This window comes from Eulemur rufifrons, chromosome 1, assembly GCF_041146395.1.
Source record: "Eulemur rufifrons isolate Redbay chromosome 1, OSU_ERuf_1, whole genome shotgun sequence".
Taxonomy (NCBI): domain Eukaryota; kingdom Metazoa; phylum Chordata; class Mammalia; order Primates; family Lemuridae; genus Eulemur; species Eulemur rufifrons.
Window position 1 is genome coordinate 27,901,744 of NC_090983.1, and position 21,656 is coordinate 27,923,399.

General features: G+C 36.4%; 1 protein-coding gene across 4 annotated transcripts in view; it reads right to left on the bottom strand.

The window, feature by feature from the left end:
• Positions 1 to 21,656, bottom strand: part of PARD3B (par-3 family cell polarity regulator beta) — a 957,311-nt gene that overhangs the window by 138,849 nt on the left and 796,806 nt on the right. For 3 of the 4 annotated variants that reach the window (XM_069468028.1, XM_069468036.1, XM_069468019.1), the window contains one exon: positions 7,662 to 7,964. The exons of the other annotated variant lie outside the window; for it this stretch is intronic. In XM_069468028.1, coding sequence (XP_069324129.1) covers positions 7,662 to 7,964 — 303 coding nt within the window. The remainder of the gene's footprint in view (positions 1 to 7,661; positions 7,965 to 21,656) is intronic. 4 annotated transcript variants of the gene reach the window in all.

Genomic DNA, 21,656 nt, shown 5'->3' on the forward strand with positions numbered 1-21,656 from the left:
CCTACTCTGTGGACAATTATTTAGCCCAACTCTGAACCAAATGGACACTCAAGTGACATGGCAGGAATACAGCCTTAGTTCTGATGACAAGCTTAGGGACATCTAATGAGTTACAGTTTTTTAAAAATTGCCAAAATAGCTTGGTGTGTAATAACTATGCTTTTTACTTATGCAGAGGATATGATTCATCTAGCAGAATCTGAACCATTTAGTTTTCTTGTTTTTTTATCTGCTCACTTGCTTTTCTGTTCTACTTTTTGTTTCTGATGATTGCAGTACACTGGCAGGAGTTGACGCTGCAGTTAGGAATTGACCATTAAACATGTGACCATGGAACAGATGGAATCTAGCAGGTTCCTAAACCTATGATTTTAAGAATCAACAGCTAGATATAATCAATAACCTTCCTAAACAGTTATGTTTAGTTCAATAACCTTCTCAATATGTATCCAAATAATATATAATATAGCCCAATAATATGTAGTCCAATAACCTTCCTATATAGTAATAGTTGACATTTATTGAGCCATGCACTGGCATAATTTCATTTAATTCACAATCCAGAGGAGAGCACATATACTCTTGCTCTTATTTTACAGTGAGGAATCTGAGATTTTTAAAAATTAATGCATTTGAACCAAGATCTTAGAAAGACCAATCCATAGTCTCAGGTCTTTTCCAAATTGAATGCATTTGCAATTTCATAATTTTTACAATATATCTGTATATACCTCTATTCTAATGGAATTCAATTATATGATAATTATTTGTTTATGAGATAGTTTCAGCTATCTGAGTGAGTTCTTTGAGGGCAAGATTGTTTCTAAACTTCTTTGTATGACCTATGGAATACAACAGATGCCTAATAAAAGTTTCCTACAAACATTCGTGGATACATGCTGGGAAGTCAAGGCCATTTAACTGGAGTATTGAGGAGTTATGTGCTGTTTGCCACTTTAATTTCACAGCTGCTAAATATTGGTCAATTGGTCAAGAAGGTAGTAAGCAAATACTAAATGTCTCCTATTACCTTGGACCACAGAAAGTCTCATTTGGTATAGTTAAGCCTAAATGGACACATTATTTATGAATACCAAGAAGAAAAAAAGTGATCTCTAGGATTCACCGAGAACAAGTGATTCCCTTTCTTGTCAGGGTTACCAGAGCGGTAAATCAAGGGATTTTCACAAACACGGTGTTCCTCAATATCATTAAGATAAGCTCACAGATGAACCAGAGAATGCAGACTAGATAATAGCAGACTAGATTAATAGCTAACTGAAGATCCCAAAGAGTGTTAATTAATGGAGGTCTCAAGTGATGAGTTGCAGGGATTGTACTTGACATTGATCAATGATCTTATCAATGACATGAATGAGTCCACCATGATGAAATATGAGGATGATATAACCTAGGAAAGATAGCTAATACATTGGAGCACAAAAATCAATACTTTAAAATGTCTTTATTGGCCACAACAATGGGCTAAACCTAACAAGTAAATATTTAGCTTGGATAAAGAGAATATCCCATATTTTTGAAAAATCATTGTACAAATGTTGGCTTTTGTAACTGTACAGTATATTGGGGAATCTGGCTTGATAGCAACTCAAGTGAAAAACAAATAGATGCTTTAGTTTGACTGCTGTAAAAGTTTAGACCGCATTAATAAATGTAAAGGATCAAAACCAAAGGATATAAGAGTCCCCTTGGTTTCTGTGGTTTTCTGACCATATCTCATATATGGCGCCCAGTTCTGCCTGCCATGCTCAACACAGCGATCACAAAGTCAACAGCCTTGAGTGTATGTATTCAGAAAAGGGCTACCAGAGGACTACAGGTGTGAATTATAACATAAGAAAGGACTGAAACAGCTGGGGGAGTTTATACTGAAGAAATCATTGATTATACAGTAAACTTCTCAAGGTTATATGCCATGTTTTCTGCATTCTTGTGAAGGCCAGCAATGAGCACAGAGCCTACCACATGCCTGGAGTTCAATAAATGTTTGTTAATGAAGGTGGTCACAGCAGTCACTTTGACTATCTAAGGGCTGCTAATGAGGCTTACATTCTGTGTCCAGGTAGGTTGACCCAGGATCTATGGTAAATGTTACATGAAGACAGTGTTCAGGTGGATAAAAAGTAGACATTTCTATGTCACTCAGAGTGACCTCAAAGTGAAAAAGGATGCTCCATGAATTTTTGTCACTGCAAGTATGCCAACGTGAGTCAAGTGACACCTCATGAGGGATTTTGTGGAGAAGATGCCTCCTAAGTGGGTTAGGAGGCTTCACCACTGAAGGTCCTATCCGACTCCAAGATTCTGTTAAACCATTCATTCACTCATTATTCGAAAAATATTTACTGAGAACAAACTGCCCTTGGAACTGAGAAGATAATGGGGAGCAAAAGCAGGCAAGGTCCCTACCTGCAGAGCCTAAAGTTGATATCAGTGGTATTCAAAAGGGGCTGTATAAACCCCACTTGCAGGGAGGAAAAAAATATTAGAACCACTACTCATGTTGTGATTTTTCAAAGTCTCATCCTTTTATTAATTTCTGTATTTGGTATATGTTTTATAATACCTACATTAGTATATATCATTGAGAAACAAATACACATATTTTGTGGGGGTGACACCTAAAGACATTTTTACTGACAGGGTGTGTCATCAAACACCTTTGGCAGCCTCTAGAAAAGAACGTCCAGTAATCCCACAGACTAATGCAAAACCGCAATTAACGTCGAGTGCCAAACGATCTCCTGGTTCTCCCACTTGGAACTATTCTGTCCTCATCCAGACATAAAGTTGCCATGTTCATTATTGTGGGAGCCCTTTAAGTACTGACACTGCAGTGGAAGACTAATGTGTCACAAACCCCAAGGAGCTGTCAGGCTCTGGGCACAGGACTTAACTTACTCCATGTTCAAAACCCTAGAAAACCAGCACTGTGAGAATCCAGTCCTATGTCTCTGTCATGGTGGTAGAGATGTTTTTTTAACCACTAACATTTGCAGATGAATTCTTTATAAGTTATTTTTTTTTTCTTAGAAGGGCTGAAGATTTGGGGCCAACTCTTGTGAAGCAAGGAGGTATGAGATGGAAGTTGCCCCTATTAGAAAGTTGCAACCCACATACGATACGTTCCTGTGAGATAGAGAGATACAGACAAATAGGGTATGTTTTATATGGAGATACAAAAAAATGCAAAATGTAAATTCATATTTAACCATCACAACATGGAAGGCCAATATCATAATCCCCCCTTTATAGATAAGGAAGTGAGGACAAGCTGCCTGTGCCATCTAAGTGCGTATTGAATTCCAGGACTGTGTCTCCTGTTCACACCTCGGTGAGACCTTCCCTGCCCCAGCCCCTGCCCTGCCTCTCTCAAGATCAAGTCCAAACTCTCCACCAAAGCCAGCCAAGGGTCTCTCATCTGCCCTCGGTCATGTCTGAGATCCTTCCATGTCATCTCTTTCCATTTGCCTCTCACTCAAATTGTGCTGAGCTCCTGTCAGTCCCTCTGCACACCGTGCTTCCTCCCCCATCGGCTTTCACCCGTGCTGCTCCCTGTGCCTCCGAACCAACAGCCCAGCTATTGCTCTGCACACGCCCTGGGGCAGCACTTCGCACACTGTGCTGTCAGTGCACGTTTAGGTCATTGTATCGTCACTGAACTGCAAGCTCATACCGAGGGGAACGTACTCCTCCTCCCCAGGCTCCCTGGTGAACACAGCACTGAACTCAGGTCTTGGCCCTTAGCAGACACTCACTAAGTATTTGTTGAATTATATGCATGAAAATGAGAAATGGCATCTTGGGAAAGTCATTTCACTGAGGGCCATGCGTTAGTATCTGAAGGAAGACTGGACCCAGATCAGCTTTGCCCCAAAACTCATGATTTAACCTATTATTACATGTTGGGAGCTGAAATGGATGCCACTCTACCTATGTGGGTACTGGTTTCCTGAACTAGGAAATGAGAGTGTGGTCTACATAACGGTGTGGGGTAGGGAAAAGAAGACCGCACGACATAGAGAGATTTAGAGTACAGTCCTGACTCCATGCTGTGTGACCTTGGGCAAGTCACTTAACTTCTCTGGGCTTCAGTTTCTGCAATAACAATATGAGAAGGTTATTCTGGACAGTCTCTCAGTTCTCTTGTTAGCTCTGAAATACCGTCACAGAAGGAACTTCCAAGTTGTAACCTCTTCCATCCCACAACTTTGCTCTCTCTTTACCACCCAGAGCTCACTCTCTAATTTCTCACCTCCTAATCAATCTTCAACTTGTTATTATTCCCCCTCTGTGCTTCCTCTCCCCTGAAACTGTTCTAAATTAACTGATGACCTTGCAGTGGCCAAACCCAAATCCATCTTTTTAGTCTTTATTCTGTTGACCTCTTTCATGAATTTGAAAGCCTCACATCTGTGGTATCTCCTAATCATCTTTCTCTTAGTTTTAAGCTAAGGTTTTGAGCTGCTTCCTATTTTCTCCTGTCTCCAGTGCCATTCTTGTATTCCAGACCCTTGTCATCTCTTACTACTGTAATCTTCTCTCAATTTGTCTCACAGTCTAACCATCTTCCTCTTCATCTGTCGTCAAGCTGGAAGAACCATTTTCCCTAAATACAAATCTATCAGCTCATCCCCCAATTGTGGTGCATGAATGGCTCCCATTGTCCACAGGATTGGCAAATATATCAATACCCACTGCACACAGGCTTCCACTCAGCCTTCTGGAGCCCAGGGGAGACACCCCTATTCAGGCATAGCTTCGGAACCCTTCTTAACACAGATTTCCAAACAGCAATTCCCGAGCAGTAAGTAGCAACATATGATGCAACCTATTCCTTTACCACCTGACTCCGACCTGCTCTGCAACCTCCTTTCCTATCACCTTCATTCCTGCCCACACTCCGTGTCTGGGTGCTTCTGAGCTTCTCCAGCAGAAGCGCTTCTACATGCTTCATTATTCTGTAAGGAAAACAATTTCCTTATTGCATCTGGTCCATATTTACTAATCCTTCTATAGCCATGTCCAACGTCATCTCCCCTTGGAGGCCTTTCCTGACTAGCATAGGCAGAGTTAGAGGGAAAAAAGCTTCCTTTTCTTCTATTTATATTATATTATAATTGTCCATTTCCACATGTGCTGGTCCCCTACTGACTAGAATACGACCTTCTCTGAACTGAGACTGTGTCTTAGTCATCTCTGTATCTTCTCTTGAGCTTTCTATAGTAGCTAGAACACATTAGGTGCCAAGTAAATACTGAATGAGTGAAGGACTGAACAGATGGATGGATGAATAGCAGTGCCCTCTGAGTGTAGATACGGTAGGTTTAGGATTCATAGTTTCTGCTTATGCACACTGTTAGGGACACTGTCATAGCAACTCTTCTTAGACTGATCTGGGCCCCGGCACATTAGGAAAGGTCAGAATTTCATTGATAAAGGACAGTAATAGTAATGATAATAATAACGATAGTAATAATGATAATAGCTAACATTATCGAATGCTCACTATGAGCCAAGACAAAATCTGCTTGCTCGAAGACTTAAAGAATAAGGAGAAAAGCAGTCTTTAAATATCATTAAAGAGTAGAATAAAGAGAATTCTGAGTGTCAAGGGTCACACTTTGATCTGCTATCTAAAAATATGACAAGAGTCCTAAACTCTACTGAAAGCAGCTTTAGATCATTTATCAGTAAAAAGGGGTAAGAGCCAAAAGGAGCACTTTATTATCTGGACTGGGCAGTAAATAATTATTTTTTTCTTAATATCATTTTATAGTGGCTAGAGTTAAGATTATCCTAAGAAATGTCTTTCTTGGCCAAATCTTACATGGGTGAAAATTAGCTTAATACAGAATTTCCTAAACAGTGTTCCAAAGACTTACCATAAGATAAGGGTGTGTGTGGTGGGGAGAGAGATAACCTTTAGCTGACAAAAATGTGGAGGATGCTGAATTCTGGCTGTTGAGTTGCTATATAGTCCTCTTTGAGGTGTAGAATGCATGGTAGTGTCTTGGGCATAAGAAGACCGCAGAAAGGAAACCTGTTCCTTGTCGCTTAACCCAAAATTCCCCCTATGTTTTTGACTCATGAACATTTTTAAATAAAATGCTTCATATTTATTTCCATGGAATTAGTATTGGGAAATTCTGGCTGGGGAGGTTCCCAGAAACAGTTCCTCCGTGCTGAGATTCTAGCTGTGGAATACGCAAAGAGGCCTGCTATGAAGACCTATCTGAGGAAGGGAAAGGAAGATTGACTATGGTCTGGGCCAGAAGAGGCTCATGCCCAGCGTTATTATTTACATGATAAAATTCAACTCTATATGAAGGCGAGAAAAAGTCCAACTCTTAATCAATTCTTTGAATTAGCAGTTTAGTTATTATGGCTGTATCACAGTCATAAGAATTTATATTTTCATTTTGTCCCAAAGAAAAACTTGACCATCTTTCTTTAATATTATCAACCTGGAAGCTTGACAGTAAGGATTAAAAATTGCTCCTTCCTTTCCACTTGGTTATTGGAAAGGCTCTGAAAGGTAATCAGTCTTGTGAAGCTACACTTTACAGTCTGCATAAAAATGCCATGATTTCCCTTCCTCTCCCCAACCTAATTGAAAGTGCATAATATCACCCAGCTGGGGAAATGTAAACGGTAAACATATGCAATATATCATGCTATCACACAAAGGCTGGTTACTAATAGGGACTAGGTGGTTGTCAGAGCCCTAAGAAATCTGGAAACAAGTCTTTTTTTCATAGAGAATGAGAGCTCTTTGAGCCTGCCACCCTTCCTCCCCACCTCCTCCCTCAACACTTCAAGCTACAGTCAGATCAGACCAAGGTCAGTCAACCCCATTCTTGCATGTGCAATTCCAAGGGTCAGCTAACAGTGTATATTGACTAAAACTCTCTTGCATCAGTCTTACAAGGGATGAGGCATTTTACCTTTGGCAGGGGGTGGGGTTAGAACCTCTTGTTCCCTACCTACTTCAATTGTACTGACAGATGGTCCTATTATCTCTTTCCTCAGTTGCTAAACCTAAAGATCCTTGGCCTTGTCACCTCTTATCTTTCTCTACTTCATCAAACTCCTATTGCCAAGATTATCTCCTTTTCTACCTCTGATAATCCATGAATATCTCTACAGGGTCACGTTTTCCTTGAGTACAAAATCCCACTCTCGCTTTTCAAAGCCCCTTGCTCCTCCACAGCTGTCTATAATTACACGTCAATTATACCTACTTGGAAGTCATCATTTTCTTTTCTCTGACGCCCACCTCCAAGTGCCATGCAATCTTCCTGAACAAGTCTTTTACAATGGGGCTTGTAGGAGAAAGGACAATATCCCTTCAAAGCTTTCCCCATTAGTTGTCTGTCACAATATTCCTTCAAAAATTGCTCCCTGTTGCACCATGAACTCTACGACTACTATTCATTCATGCCACCTTATAACTGGCTACTGTTTTATTTTTGATGGTGGATACCTTACGGGTAGGACAAGGAATAGCAGTTGTCTAGGGTACCACATCATTTCAGTTTTACCAGATTGAAGGATATGTTTTTATCTGCTTCAGCAGTAGAGATGATTTGAAACTTACTGAATTAAAACTACATTCATCTTTCACTAAGTTATATTACCTGTCAACTGGAGCCGGTAGATGGTATGGCTTGTTGACCTTGGCATAGAGACCCTCTAAGTGGTCTCTCTCTGGAGATAGTGGACGGCCATCCCGAGGGTAACCAAATGGGCCAGCCCTAGGAGGAGATGGAGACCTAAAGACATTTGCTGATGCACATGGTTCCCGAAAGTGGTTCACTCTGGCGTAATTGGGGTCCATTTCATCATCGTCCATGTCGTGCACTGATCCGATCGCGCCAGTAGCGTAATCAACAAGACCTCTTGCCTGCTTTTCCCTTAGCTCCTGATGTTTTGCTCCAATCCTGAAAAACACAGAACAAGTAGCAGAGATGTATGTGAGTTTTAGCCACTAAAACAATGGAATATTCTATTGAATCTTTTAACTCTTCTAGTCACTTAGCTGTCACTTTCCCATTTACTCAAGATCCCACCATGCAGAGATGCCAACAGCATAGTGAGGTTACTTTCATGCCTTATGACTTTTATGCCTTTATTTGTTATAGGGTCTTTAGTTTGCTAGCGATGCTATAGGTATTTTGACACATTTTGCCCACTGATGTCTGGGCTGATAGCAATGTCAGAGGCTGATTTTCATTAACATTCCCTCCCCATGAATGGACTGTGTTTGTGAGAACACTGCATCTTTGAAGTGATATTATGGAAGTCATTCTTGGGACAGGGATGCATGTTAAAGAGCCCATTAAAATCTTATAGTTTTCTATGACTTCACTATTTAGTGCACTAGAGTTCCGGTGTATTCTTCTAAAGAAAAGAGCTTGCAAAAATTGATTTAAATATGAAAAAGAAATACAGAGGCTTTCTGGTCACTAAAAGCAGTGGCATCAGGGGTAATTTATAAGAGACTCTAAGTTTTTTGGTTACACAAATGTGGATCATCGTGTCTCATTATATCGGGGCTAGAGACAGAGTAAAATAGTGAAGAAATTAATAGGTTCCTGACAGAGATGAATAGGCACATATAAGTGAATTAAACACCATTACTGGCAGAACTCCACAGCGCTGAAGCCTTAAGTGATATTACAAAATGCTCCTGCTAATCAGTGCCACTGTGCAGACTACTGGGAATGGGAGCAGAAAAATATACTTAGGTAGATTCCAAATCCATCTGAATTTTGAGAATTTGACATTTAATCTGGAAAGTGTTAAATTAGCTCTTCTCAAATCCCTGTTATATGTTAAAATGGAAAGGTCACCATGGCACCACTGGACAGTGGTGATCTTGATGGCATTAGGAGATCTCAGCACTAATGAGGAAAGAGTGTAAATCTCAAGTCACGGGGAAAACAAGGTGCATTGTGTACAGGATGAATAAGACGATGCTGGCTCAGGTGGCTAAAAGAAGATACTCAAGAAAGCATAAGGACAAACCTGAAGTCCTGGCACCAGAGGATATAAGAGGGCTGTGACTGGAAATATCTATGGAAGGTCTGGATGAGTTAAAAACCAAAAACTGAAACCCCTAGGTAGCTTCTCCGCTTCAAACAAAAACAGCTGTTTTCACAATGGCAGCTAGTTTTATTTTACAAAACATCAAACCCTTTGTAAAAATCTTCAGAAGCCATGATTTTTCAAGGTATTTTCTCTTTTGGTAGAACAGCATTTTTATTTTTATTTTTTTAAGAGGAGGATAAAAGAAGTTGGGGAGGGGAGAAAAAAAGTGGAAAAAAAAATAAACAACAAAAAAAGGAGTCATAGGACAAAAAAAAAAACCAAACAAACAAAAACCCAGCATCTATCCTCAAGTTACAACAGATGAAAATAAAAGCCGAGATACATTATTGCATATCTCTTTTGACGAGGCCAAACCATGTACCCTACTCATAAGTAATTAGCAAAATTTATATTTTTGCATAAAGCAGTTTGAATCTCCACGGAATTTTGAATGAAGATGAAAGGAAGATTACACAGTAGGGTATCCGTTAAGGGGCCTTGCCTGTCCCCTTTCAGTGTATGTTAGTCCTAGATTTATGGATGTTTGTTTTGAGTAATTTTTGATAAAGAAGATAACCTGCTCGGTTCTTCAACAAAGCAATCTTTCCAGGGACAGTGCAGACTCGATTATCAGAGAAAGCTTGCTGCACGCCGATGATAGGGATGGATTTCCATTGCAAATAGAGCAAAGGACATCAATAAAGTTAGGGGGTGGGGTTCTGCATGGTTACTATCCCTCCTAAGTAAGATGCCTTCAAGAGAAATCATTCAGCAGAAAGATGAATATCTCCTGGCTGCCGCATGGGGCTACACTTGTGCATTAATGGAAGAGAAAAACACCAAGCTTGATTTAAAAATCACAGAAACACAACATTGGTATCTGTGTTCCTTATTTCATCAATTCTCTTTCTCAGAGGTTTTCTCATTAATTAAACTTGCTGAGTATGTAGAGATTCTCAGATGAAAAGTACTACATGTATGCCAAGCAGCATTTTATCTTGTGTTTTTCCTCTCTAAAACAAAACCAAATTCCTCCTTGATTCTCTCTGCACCACTGAGTGTTTCAGGAACTAATTTCATATTAATCACTCAGTAGGTGAAATAGTAATTTCTCTGAACCATCATTATTATGCCATATATCAGGGTTTCTCTATGTCAGGGAGGATAAGACAATCTCTAAAAAGAGGTGCATGGAGGCAGATGAGACTCAATAGAGAAATGCCAAGGAAAATGATTTTTTTTTGTGTGGCTTTCACCTCCACCTTCACCCCAATTCAGTATGAGAATTCTAATTGTTTATAATTATTTCCACTTTGAGGTCTCCTTATCACTGGGAACTCAATCTGTTAAAAATATCTATTTTTCAAAATATGTCCTTCTATATTTGATGGTACTCCCAGTTTCCCCATTCTCCCAAGCACACTGCCTTTCAATTGTTTAAAGCTCCCCTTTCTCTCTTCTCTTTTGAAAACATTGTTATTTCTTTTTTCCACAACACCTCTTAAACGTCCTCTATTATTTCTATTTCTTTAGCTGCAGTCTACTAGTATTCAGGCTTTTATATTGCTTAGGTCTGCACTGTCCAATATGGTGGCCATTAACCATATGTGGCTCTATAAGTTTAAATTTGAATTAATTAAAATCAAATAAAATTAGCTTCTCAATTTCACAAACCATATTTCAAGTCTCAATAGCTACATGTGGCTAATGACTACTATATTGGACAGTGTAGATATAGACAAATTCCATTATTGCAGAAAGTTCTATTGAACTGTGTTGGTCTAGATTATTCTAAGAGTTTTTGGCATGTCATCTCATCCCACTTTAATCTATACCTTAAAAGGCTGCTAGGACAATCATCCTAAAAGACCATTTCTTTTTTTTTTTTTTTTAATTTCATCTTATTATGGGGGATACAGAATTTCAGGTTACATACGTTGCCCATGTACTGCCTGTCCCCCCAAGTCAAAGCTCCAGGCGTGTCCGTTCCCCAGACAGTGCACATTGCACTCATCATGTAGGTATATACCCATCCCCTCCTCGCATCCCCCCCTCCCCGAGTCAGCACCTTCATTCTATCATATCTATTAGATCAATGATTTCTAACAAGGGATTGCAATAACGGATGGAGTAAAAGTATGGTTACTCTCCCTTCCTCCCTGAAAATCTCAACAAACAATTGAGAAATTGGGAAGAAAATTCCTTCTACAATGCAATTAGAAAGAGGCCATAACATCATGACTTGCAATGAAATTTGGATTCAGCCCCAAAGGGGAGTTGATACCAAGAGTTGATATATGCCTACATTTCCAGCAGGGTATACATTGCACTGAAAATAAGGGAGGAAGTCTAGAAGAGCACAGACAACAAACTTTTACTTAGAAAAAGAGAATCTGAGAACAGGAGGAGGACCCTGGAATTTTAAGGTAAATCTTTGTGAGGATCCAACTTTAGAATGGAGGAGAGGCTAAAAGAGATATATTTCCTCTGAGCAAATCTCCTACCTTGAAGAAACTTCATGGAGATGAAATGAAAGGAAGAGAAAAGTATGAACCTGCTTTGTATCTGATAGATAGAATTAGCAGGACAGAGATAAGTAAATCCAAACTCTTCAAAATAAAGCCAATAATCTAGGAGACTCCAATAAGAAGCAGGTTGATCTCGTCAGGATAATGAGCTCTCTCAAAATGGCAGGCATAGAAAATAAGCTCCTAGGGCAGTGCACACAGCGAATCTGTCAAGACCATATTTTGAGAGAATACCCAGAATTGAAACCGCTGGTGACCACTGTACCCATATCATTTAACACTATATTTCAGCACATATATATTTTTTTAATTTCAAGTACTATAGAACCCTATATTAATTTGATGGGTCATACAAGCATTTAAGAAAATTAAATACAATAAAAATAATATTGGACCTTATTGTATGTAGTAAGCATAAGTGTTGTTTCAAGAAGTAGAAAAATCAATCAATCTACAAATTCAGGCAGATGTGCTCTGATCTCAAACATGAATAAAGACAATAGAAACACACTCTTAGACTTTAAAAACACAGAGGGAATTTCATATTTGTTGACCAATCTTGAAAAATTTATTGATAATAAAAAACAGCCAACCAAGAACTACATTAAAATGAAGACTTTAACCTGGTTGCTACAGTCTTAAGTCCTCCAAAATTCATGTGTTGGAACTTAATCTCCATTGTGGTGGTATTAAGAGGTGGGGCCTTTTGGGAAGTGATTAAGTCATGAGGGGTCTGCCCCCATGAATGGATTAGTGTTTTATATAAGGGCTGGAGGGAAGTAGTTTAGGGTCCTCTTTGCTCTTCCACTCTTGCACCATATGAGGACACCTAGACAACGCTATTTATGGGGAACAGGCATTCACTAGACACCGAACCTGCTAGCGCTTTGATTTTGGACTTTCCAGTTTCCTGAACTATGAGAAAATAAACTTCTTTATAAATTACTCAGTCTTGGCTTTTTATTTCAGCAACATAAATGGACTAAGACACTGTTGAAGCTTTGGTATGACATGTATGGAGGTGAACAATACGTTCATTTAAATATAAAACTAAAATTAAACATCTGTGGAAATAATTACCAAAAAATTATAAACTCTGGAAATATAAAAATAACACTAATGGAAATCAGAAGTCAATAAGGAAGTAATTTAGGAGATAGCACTATCACTCAACTGTATTTATTTCCTCATCTTATAAAGCAGGCATCAGTATTTACTGTCAGAAGTTGATACATCAAGAAGCAGAGATCTAAATATATTAATATTAAATATAATTATGAAGAAACTACTAAAAGAACAAATTATCAGCAGGGGAGAGATACAAAAAACAAACCTTGACCATATAGTAGAAAATAAAAAACAGAGGAAGTAGTACAAAAGAGAGTAAAAAAAAAGGTTGACCAAATTTGTTATAACAATAAACATAGATGGAATAAATTTTTCTTATAACTAAAAAATCCCAGATATGATCAAAAAGAAAAACATACTAAGCACTATTATAAAAGTGAAAAACAGTCTAAATTATAATGTAAAATAATTTTAATAAAATATATAATATAAATAAAATTATATCAAATATACTATAATATAAAAGTAGTATTATACAGCTGTAAAAAGCAGGGTCATATTGTTCCTATGCTAAAAGTAAATAAGATATTCATCTAGGTAAGGGTACTGTATATATAAATATTTATATGATGAATGAATATATTCTTGCATATACATAGAAAATGTCTGGAAAGATACACAAAAAAATCATAACAGTGGTTGCTTCTAGAAAGTGGAATTAGAGGTAGCCTTTATACCTTATATACTATTTCAATTTTTATATATTTTTAAAATAATTTTAAAAATTTTAAAAATATAAAAAATTCTCAACTATAAGGTTTAGTGAATCAAACCTTTTTTAAAAACATTAAATACCCTGCACCAGCAGGCATCCTTTGTCTTACAAAGGATTTGTCATGACTCCATTGTCAACTCAGTTATGACAGTTTTCTTAAATTACTCTTCATTGAACTTTTGTTTAGTCCCTTCAAATCAACTGCTTTTGCCAAGAGTATACATTTTCTAGTTATCAAAATTTGACTCTAGTTTTCTCTAGCATAAGTACTAAACTTACTCATATACAGCTCCAAAATGACCTCAACAATTCTTCATCTCCTCTTCAAGCCATGGAGCCAGTAAATTCTCTATTAATCTGTAATTGTTATATATTACTTTGTAAAAATCAAAACAAAGTAAAAACCTTTTATTGATTCATTCTAGATATTCTGCTTCTAATCAGACTATACGCTCCTTGAGTGTGTCATGTGAGTTTTCTTTCTACTAATTTTTGGTTGACTGATTAATTTACTCAATATTTACTGATATTATACTGTGTACTAGAAGTATAAAAAAGAACAATACCGAGTCTCTGACTCATTACTGGGGAGACATAAATAGGCAATTATAATTCAATGGGAAAAGATACTGCATATATACACGGTAAGAGTCAATTCAGCTTAGGGATTTTGAGGAAGACTCATGTAGGCAACGCCACATGAACTGGGCTTTGAAGGAACTTGTCAGCCTTGATCCAGCTTGTGGAAATGGTGTGCAGCTGTCCAGTCAGAGGGACATAAGTAACTGGGCACAGCAATGGATGGTTTAGTTAATGTGGGGTTTAGGTCTGACACGGTGGAAACAGACTGGCTTGAGTTATGCTCCTACAGCTCCTCTACAAAAGGAACACATTTAATAAATGTTACTAGCAAATTTCTATAAGGTTTATATAACACAATTTTGCCTACTATTCAAACTTATTGTGAGGTGAATCCTATTATATCTTTCTTTATTTGTTATTTTAACATTTTACTATCAAATGAAAGATATAGAAATTCATACAAATCTTTGAATTAGGGAACTTTTGTAAAACAAACATGTTTGTAACTATCACTGCGGTTAAAAAATAGACCTTTGCCAGGTACCTTAGAAGTTCTCTATCAGTTCCTTCCTCATCACAACTGCTTCTATACTCCTGTACATCTGTATGTCCTTTCTTCTACATTCATAATTCTGCTTCCCAAGACACAGAGAATGCTAGACCTCATGATTGCAACTTGCCTCACTCTGTACTACACATATAAAGTTTCAAAATACCAATACCAATACTACTACCAACAACATAATTATTAAAAATAGTTAATATAATAGTTAATAATATAAATGTTAAAAATAGTTAAACTTTTCATATGCTCTTCCCACTATCCATTTTTTCTAGTTGTATTATACCTATGTTGTTAAAGTATATAGTATAGCTACATACTATCCTTCTATTCAACTCTTATTTAATCCTAGCTCTATAAGTAACTATATGCTTACTTTATAAAAATAAATATATATTTAATAAGGACCAACAATTCTATGTCAATGAATATATAGTCATCTATTAGATCCCTCAGGAAGAATTCATGGGGACAGTATTTTCATTTTTAAATTTTTTTTTTTCTGGAGAGACAGAATCTCACTATGTTGCTCAGGCTGGTATCTAATTCCCAGCCTCAAGTGATCTTCCCACCTTGGCTTCCCAAAGTGCTGAGATTACAGGTGTGAGCAATGGTGTCTGGCCAAGTACAGTATTTCTTGAGTTGATAACAGTATGCCCTTTATATTGGAAAGCCAGTTTTGCTGGATATAAAATCTTGGCATACCTTTTTTCCTTCAATATTTTAAATGTATGACTCCATTTTCTTATGACAAAATGTTGTTGTTGAAAATTTTGACAATAATCTAAGTTTATTTCTCTTATAAATTACTTATAAGCAACTTGCTTTTTTTTTGCTTATCTGGTCAAAGTATTTTATTTGCTTTTCTTTAAAGTCCAATAATCTTACTAGAAAGGTCATTCTGAGTTGATAGCTCTTTCAATATGTACTTTTACGTATATTTTTTATGTCAGAGTAGTTTTCTTGAATTACAGTTATTATTATTATTATTATTATGGTATGTTACAAATTGAATATAAAAAATCAATTGTATTTCTGCACACTAATAGTGAGAATTTAGATAATAAAATCAAGAAAACAATACCACTTAAAATAACTCAATATTAAGATGTCAATTCATCCAAATTACTCTATAGATTTAATTGTCATCCCAATCAAACTCCTAGCAGGCTTATTTTCTAAAAATGAAACATATGATTTTAAAATTTATTTGCAAAGTTAAAGGGCCAAGAATAGTCAAAATAACTTTGAAAAATAAGGATAAAGTTGGAAGACATATACTACTGACTTCAAAACTTACTATAAAGCTTCAGTAATCAAGCCAAAGGTCAGACGAATAACATCAATGGATCAGAAGACAGAGTCCAGTAATAGATCCATAAATATTTGTGAAAAGATTTATAATAAAGGTGTCAGAACAACTCAATTAAGAAAGGAAAATCTCTTCAAGTGGTGCTGGAAAAACTGGATGTCTGTAAGAGAAACAAGAACCTTGGCTCCTACCTTACACCATAACAAAAAACAATGCAAGATGGAAAATAGGTCTGGCCATAAGGATAAAACAATAAAGCTACTAAAATAAAATGGAGGAGAATATCTTCACAACTTTGGGGTAGGCAAATTTTTCTTAGAGAGGACACAGAAAGCACAAACCATAAGAAAAAAAATCTGGTAAACAGGACTTCACCAAAATTGAAATCCTCTTAACAAAAAGCATCGAGAAAATGGGGGGTGAAGGAGAGAAAATATTTGCAACACACATTCTAACAAAGGATTTGAATAAAAAATATACTTGCAAAGAAAAACTGGGTATTTTTAGAACTAGAACTAGGCAAAAGACCCTAAACAAATAATTTACAAAAGACAATTTAAAATTGCCAATAGGCAATTGAAAAACTGCATCATAAATCATCAGGGAAATGCAAATTAAAACCACAGTGAGATCCACTTAGTAAAATGAAAAAGAATGACAATACCAAATGTTGGAAAAGATATGAAGTAGCCAGAACCTTCATACATTGCTAGTGGAAGTATGACATGGCATAATCCCTTTGGGAAAAGGCCTAGGAGTTTTTAAAAACTAAACATACACCAATGTTGGATGCAGAAATTCACCTCTAAGGTACTTACACAAGAGAAATGACAACATTATGTCTACAAAACTCCTTGAAGAATGTTCCATAGCAGCTTTATTTATCATAGCAAAAAATGGACATAACTCAGCTGTCTATCAACAGAAGAATGGATAATCAAACTATGGTATATGCATGAAAAATAATATAAATCACAAATAACAAGAAATAAACTACTGAAATACACAACAATGGTGAATCTTAAAATTATCACGCTTAGTGATAGAAGCCAGACACAACAAAGGATTTAATATATAATTCCATTATAGGAAACCCTAGATCAGGCTTTTACTTATGAATGGAAAAAGGCATGAGGGAACATTCTCAGGTGATAGAAATATTCTGTATCTTGATATACATTAAGACAGAATAGAGAATATTCTTCTGTTTATTTGATCTGAGCATTTTACTATATAAAAATTAAACCTCAATTTAAAAAGAACTTAAAAGACAGAAAGAAAAATAAAATCAAAAAATGATGATTGTGTGATTTATACCTTTTAAAATTCATGTGATAAAATCTAACAAATTTAGATTAATACTAAATTTACTTATTTATAATTCTGTCTCTTTTTAATAAATTACCTAAAATTAGTTCTCATACAAATTAACAGAATGTGATTGCTGGGAAAATATTTAAATTGATTAAGAAAACATACCCCTTCTCAAGCAATTTAAACACTTCCAAAGTGCCAAATTATAGGCCAGCTATTGATGTTGATAAATGCAAATCATTCTTATTGACCAATAAATATATCCTCTGAAGACTAGGTAACTTGTTTTACATCTATTACAAGTTTCTACATTCATCGTTCAACAATTATTCATTGAGCACCTGCATATTTTACTTTGTTTTTTCTCTTTTTTGGGTTTTATTCTTGATGCTAGGGATTGAGTAGTGCACATGTATCCTTACCCTCGTGGAATTTATATTCTTGTAGGGGAGGGGAAACAGAAAAAAATAACTATCTAAAATTTCAAAAATATGTTTTTAATAAGTAGTATAGAGGAAAATAAAACAGAGAAAGATGGTAAGAGTTGAGGGGGGAGTTATACTTTTAAATGTGTGGTGTGGTAAGGAAAGGCATCACTAAGCCTGTGAAAAGCAAGGCTTGAAGAAGAAAAGAGTTAAACTGTACAGATAACTAGGGAAGAGTATTCCAGGCAGGGGATAGCAGGTGCAAAGGCCCTGAGGCAGGTAAGTCCTAAAAACAAGGAGGTCAGTATGAGGGAGGGAGAAGACAGAGGAGGCCACAGATGAAATGAGGACCTAGACCATGTAGGGCCTTGACATCCACAATAAAGACTCTGGCTTTTCCTCTCAGTGAGGTAGGAAGCCAATAGGAAGCAATGAAGTGAAATGGTTTGACTCAGTTGGGAAGATATCTCTTCTACAGCTATGTTGAGAACAGACTGAAGGTGGTGGAGTGCTGAGTAAGAGAAGAGTTATAGAGACAATTTAGGGGGTTATTGCAATAATCTGGGTGAGAGAGGGTAGTGGCTTCCATGAAGGTATAGCAGTGGAGATGGTAAGAAGTAGTTGGATCCATTAGCTAAAAATAAAATGGGATTAAAAACAAAATCTTATAATTAAGACTGTCCTTCAAATACCCTAAAATAGGAAAGTTTTGCTGCACACAGGAGCCCATCCTATCCAGTATGTCATCTATCTAACAAGAAGAACTGACACTAATAATATGTGTGATATATTTTCCTATGATTATATAACTCAATTCTCAAAATCTATGCAAATTTCAACTTTATAGATGAGGCAACTGAGGTTCAGAGAGGTACGGCACTTTGAGAGCTCACATATACTAAATGGTAGGAATTGGATTCTTGAACTCTACCAAGATGTTTAATGTCAACATTAACATTCCTTTCATTTATGTTAGACTATAAATAATCTAAACATCTAAAAATCTAAAATTTTAAAAATTTAAAGAAAACTTTCAGATACTGAAAAGTAGAGATAATTGTACAATGGGCCATTATACACCTATCACCAAGTTCTGTATTCAATAATTATCAAGATTTTGCCACATTTTAAATCTATTTTTCTGTTAATTTTTACTAAGAATTTTCAAAGCAAATCCTAGTCATTCATCCCCTACATACTTCAGAAGGCATACCAAAATATCATGAATGTTTTATTATGTCATTATCCCACTTAAAAATTAACAATTATTCTTTGATATCATTTAACACCCTTAGCCCGTAAACAAATTTCTCCAAATGCCTAAAAAAGTCTGTCTCTCCCAATGGGTTTACTTGAATCAGCAGCTAAAAACTGTCCACACATTAAATTTGTTTATCTCTTAAGCCTCATTAAATGTATAGAACTGTACTCCTCTTCCTTTTTATCCTCACACCATTGAATTGTTGCAGAAACCAGATTGATTATTCTATAGTTGGTCCCATGAGCTGCATTTGTTTGTTTACTTTTTGTGAGGGAATTTAACATATTCCTCCATCCCCCAAATCTACTGTTTATGAAAGGTAGCTTCTACAGCAGTGCTTTCCAATAGGACTTTTTGTGATGATGGAATGTGCTATATCTGGGCTATCTAATACAGCAGCCACATGTGGTCACCGAGCACTTGAAATGTGGCTAGTGTAAGGTACAAAATGTTAATTTTAATTTGAATTAATTTAAATAGCTACATGTGACTTGTGTTGACCATATCAGACAGCGTAGCTAGAGGCTTAGATTCAGGTTCAACTTTCTGGAAAAGAGCACTGCAGTTGATTGAACGGTGGCCCCCAAACATACAGTTGACCCTTGACCAACTCAGGTTTGACATGTGTGGGTCCAATTTGTTAGGTGAAATTCTTCTGTAAAGAAAAAGTTTCTCTCAACAATTTTTGTGTTTTGATAAGGCTGAAATACATTTAGCACAAGGAAGTTGGAATAAATGCTTAATTCTTTCTTTTTAATTGCTGATTTTCACAGTAAAGAGTTAGTGCCCTAGATACTTCCAATGGTAACAAATGAACTGTTAGAGACTTTTTTGGGGGGGATGAGATATGGTGAACATAATTAAGAATTTATGTTTTACATAAATCCGTAAGACAGAATATACGTACATAACACATATCTAGGATTTTCAGTCAATCACATTCCTTATTCTTTTTTCTTGCACCCATCGTCCATATTTACTCAACAGAAAGGCTTTTCATTGGCTCCTTTGTCCCTTTGACTTGGCCGATTTGCCTTTGGTAGCCTCCTTGCTTTCTGACAAATAAGTGGTGCCAGGTTCATGTTGAGTATCTCATGTTCCTAATTTGGAAGCAGCCATTCCTCCAAGGACCCCTTTCTTTTTAGAGGGGAGCTATATCTACAGACCACAGTTTAAACTCTAGGAGTTTAAACTGCCATTGAGTTATCACTGCTTCTTGCCTTGTCTCTGGATAAATCTAGGAAGCACATATTTTTGAAAAAAAAACACAAGTTTACATTGATATTTCTGATTCTAATTTAACATTACAGAATTTTTACTTAACTTTAAAAAAATTTTATGTTTCTTTTTCCTTTATGTGAAAAATCTTAACACTGATATAATTATTTATTTATATTATATATATGGTTTTAAAATAATAATACCAATATTATTGTCATAGTCCATTTGGGCTGCTATAACAAAATATCATAGACTGGGTAGCTTATAAATAATAGAAATTTATTTCTCAGAGTTCTGGAGACTGGGAAGTCTGAGATCAGGGTGCCAGCATGGTCGGGTTCTGGGGAAGGCTTTCTTCTGGAATGCAGACTGCTGGCATCTCACTGTGTCTTCACATGGAGGAAACGATTGAGGGAGATCTCTGGGTTCTTTTTCATTAGTATCCCCTCCATGAGGCATCTGCCCTCATGATCTAATCACCCTCAAAGCCCCACTGCCTTATACTATCTATCACATTGGTAATTAGGTTTCAACTATAACTTTTGGGGGGACACAAACATTCAGACCATAGCAATTGCAAAGTTAGACTACTGAGGCTTAAGAGGTATTCACAGTTCTAAATTTTGTTAAAATATATTACACTAAATATGTATAGTCAAAATATTGTGTTCTAACGTCACTTGAAGTAATTCTTTTTCCCGAGTGGCTATGTGACCAATTTGTTTTACAGTTACATTATTCATTTTGGTCTGTTTACAATTTTTAGGGTTTGCTTTTTCTTTAATTTGTTAAATATGTAACGTGTATTTTTCCAATTTCAAATATAATAAAGTATAGTTATGTAGCTTTTATCTCTGTCCTCTCCATCCTAAGCAATATAACTATACTTTTTAAGACTAACATGGTTTATATTTATATCCCTTTTTACACAAAAGGCAGCATACTGCACATATTTTTCTATGCTTTGCTTTTTTCACTTAGCAACATCCAGAAGAGCACTCTATGTTAGTGAACAGAGGTATTTCTCATCTGTTTAAAGGTTTATAGTATGTTACTGTGTGAACATGCTTCTCTTTATTTAATAAGTTACACATCCTTGGACATTTGGGTATTTCCAATCTTTTGCTATTACAAATAATGTCATGATGAACTATCTTGTGCAAAAGTTAGTTCCTATTTTTACCATTGTGGCTTTGAGATGAATTCATACAAGTAGGACTGCTGGCTCAGAGAGAAACACACATATACTGTTTCTAGTTTACAAATTTCCTTCCATATTTGTTTTATTTTGCAGTGCCACCTGCAATGTAGGAGGACGCCTATTTCCTTACAGTCTCACCAACAGAGCTCATTGTCGAACTTTGGGGAATTTCATAAGCATAGATGCGAAGTCATATTTCAGGGAAGTTTTAATTAGCCTATCTCTTATTATATGATGCTGAGTATCTTTTCATATGCTTAAGAGCCATTTTCATTTCCTCTTCTCTGAGCTGT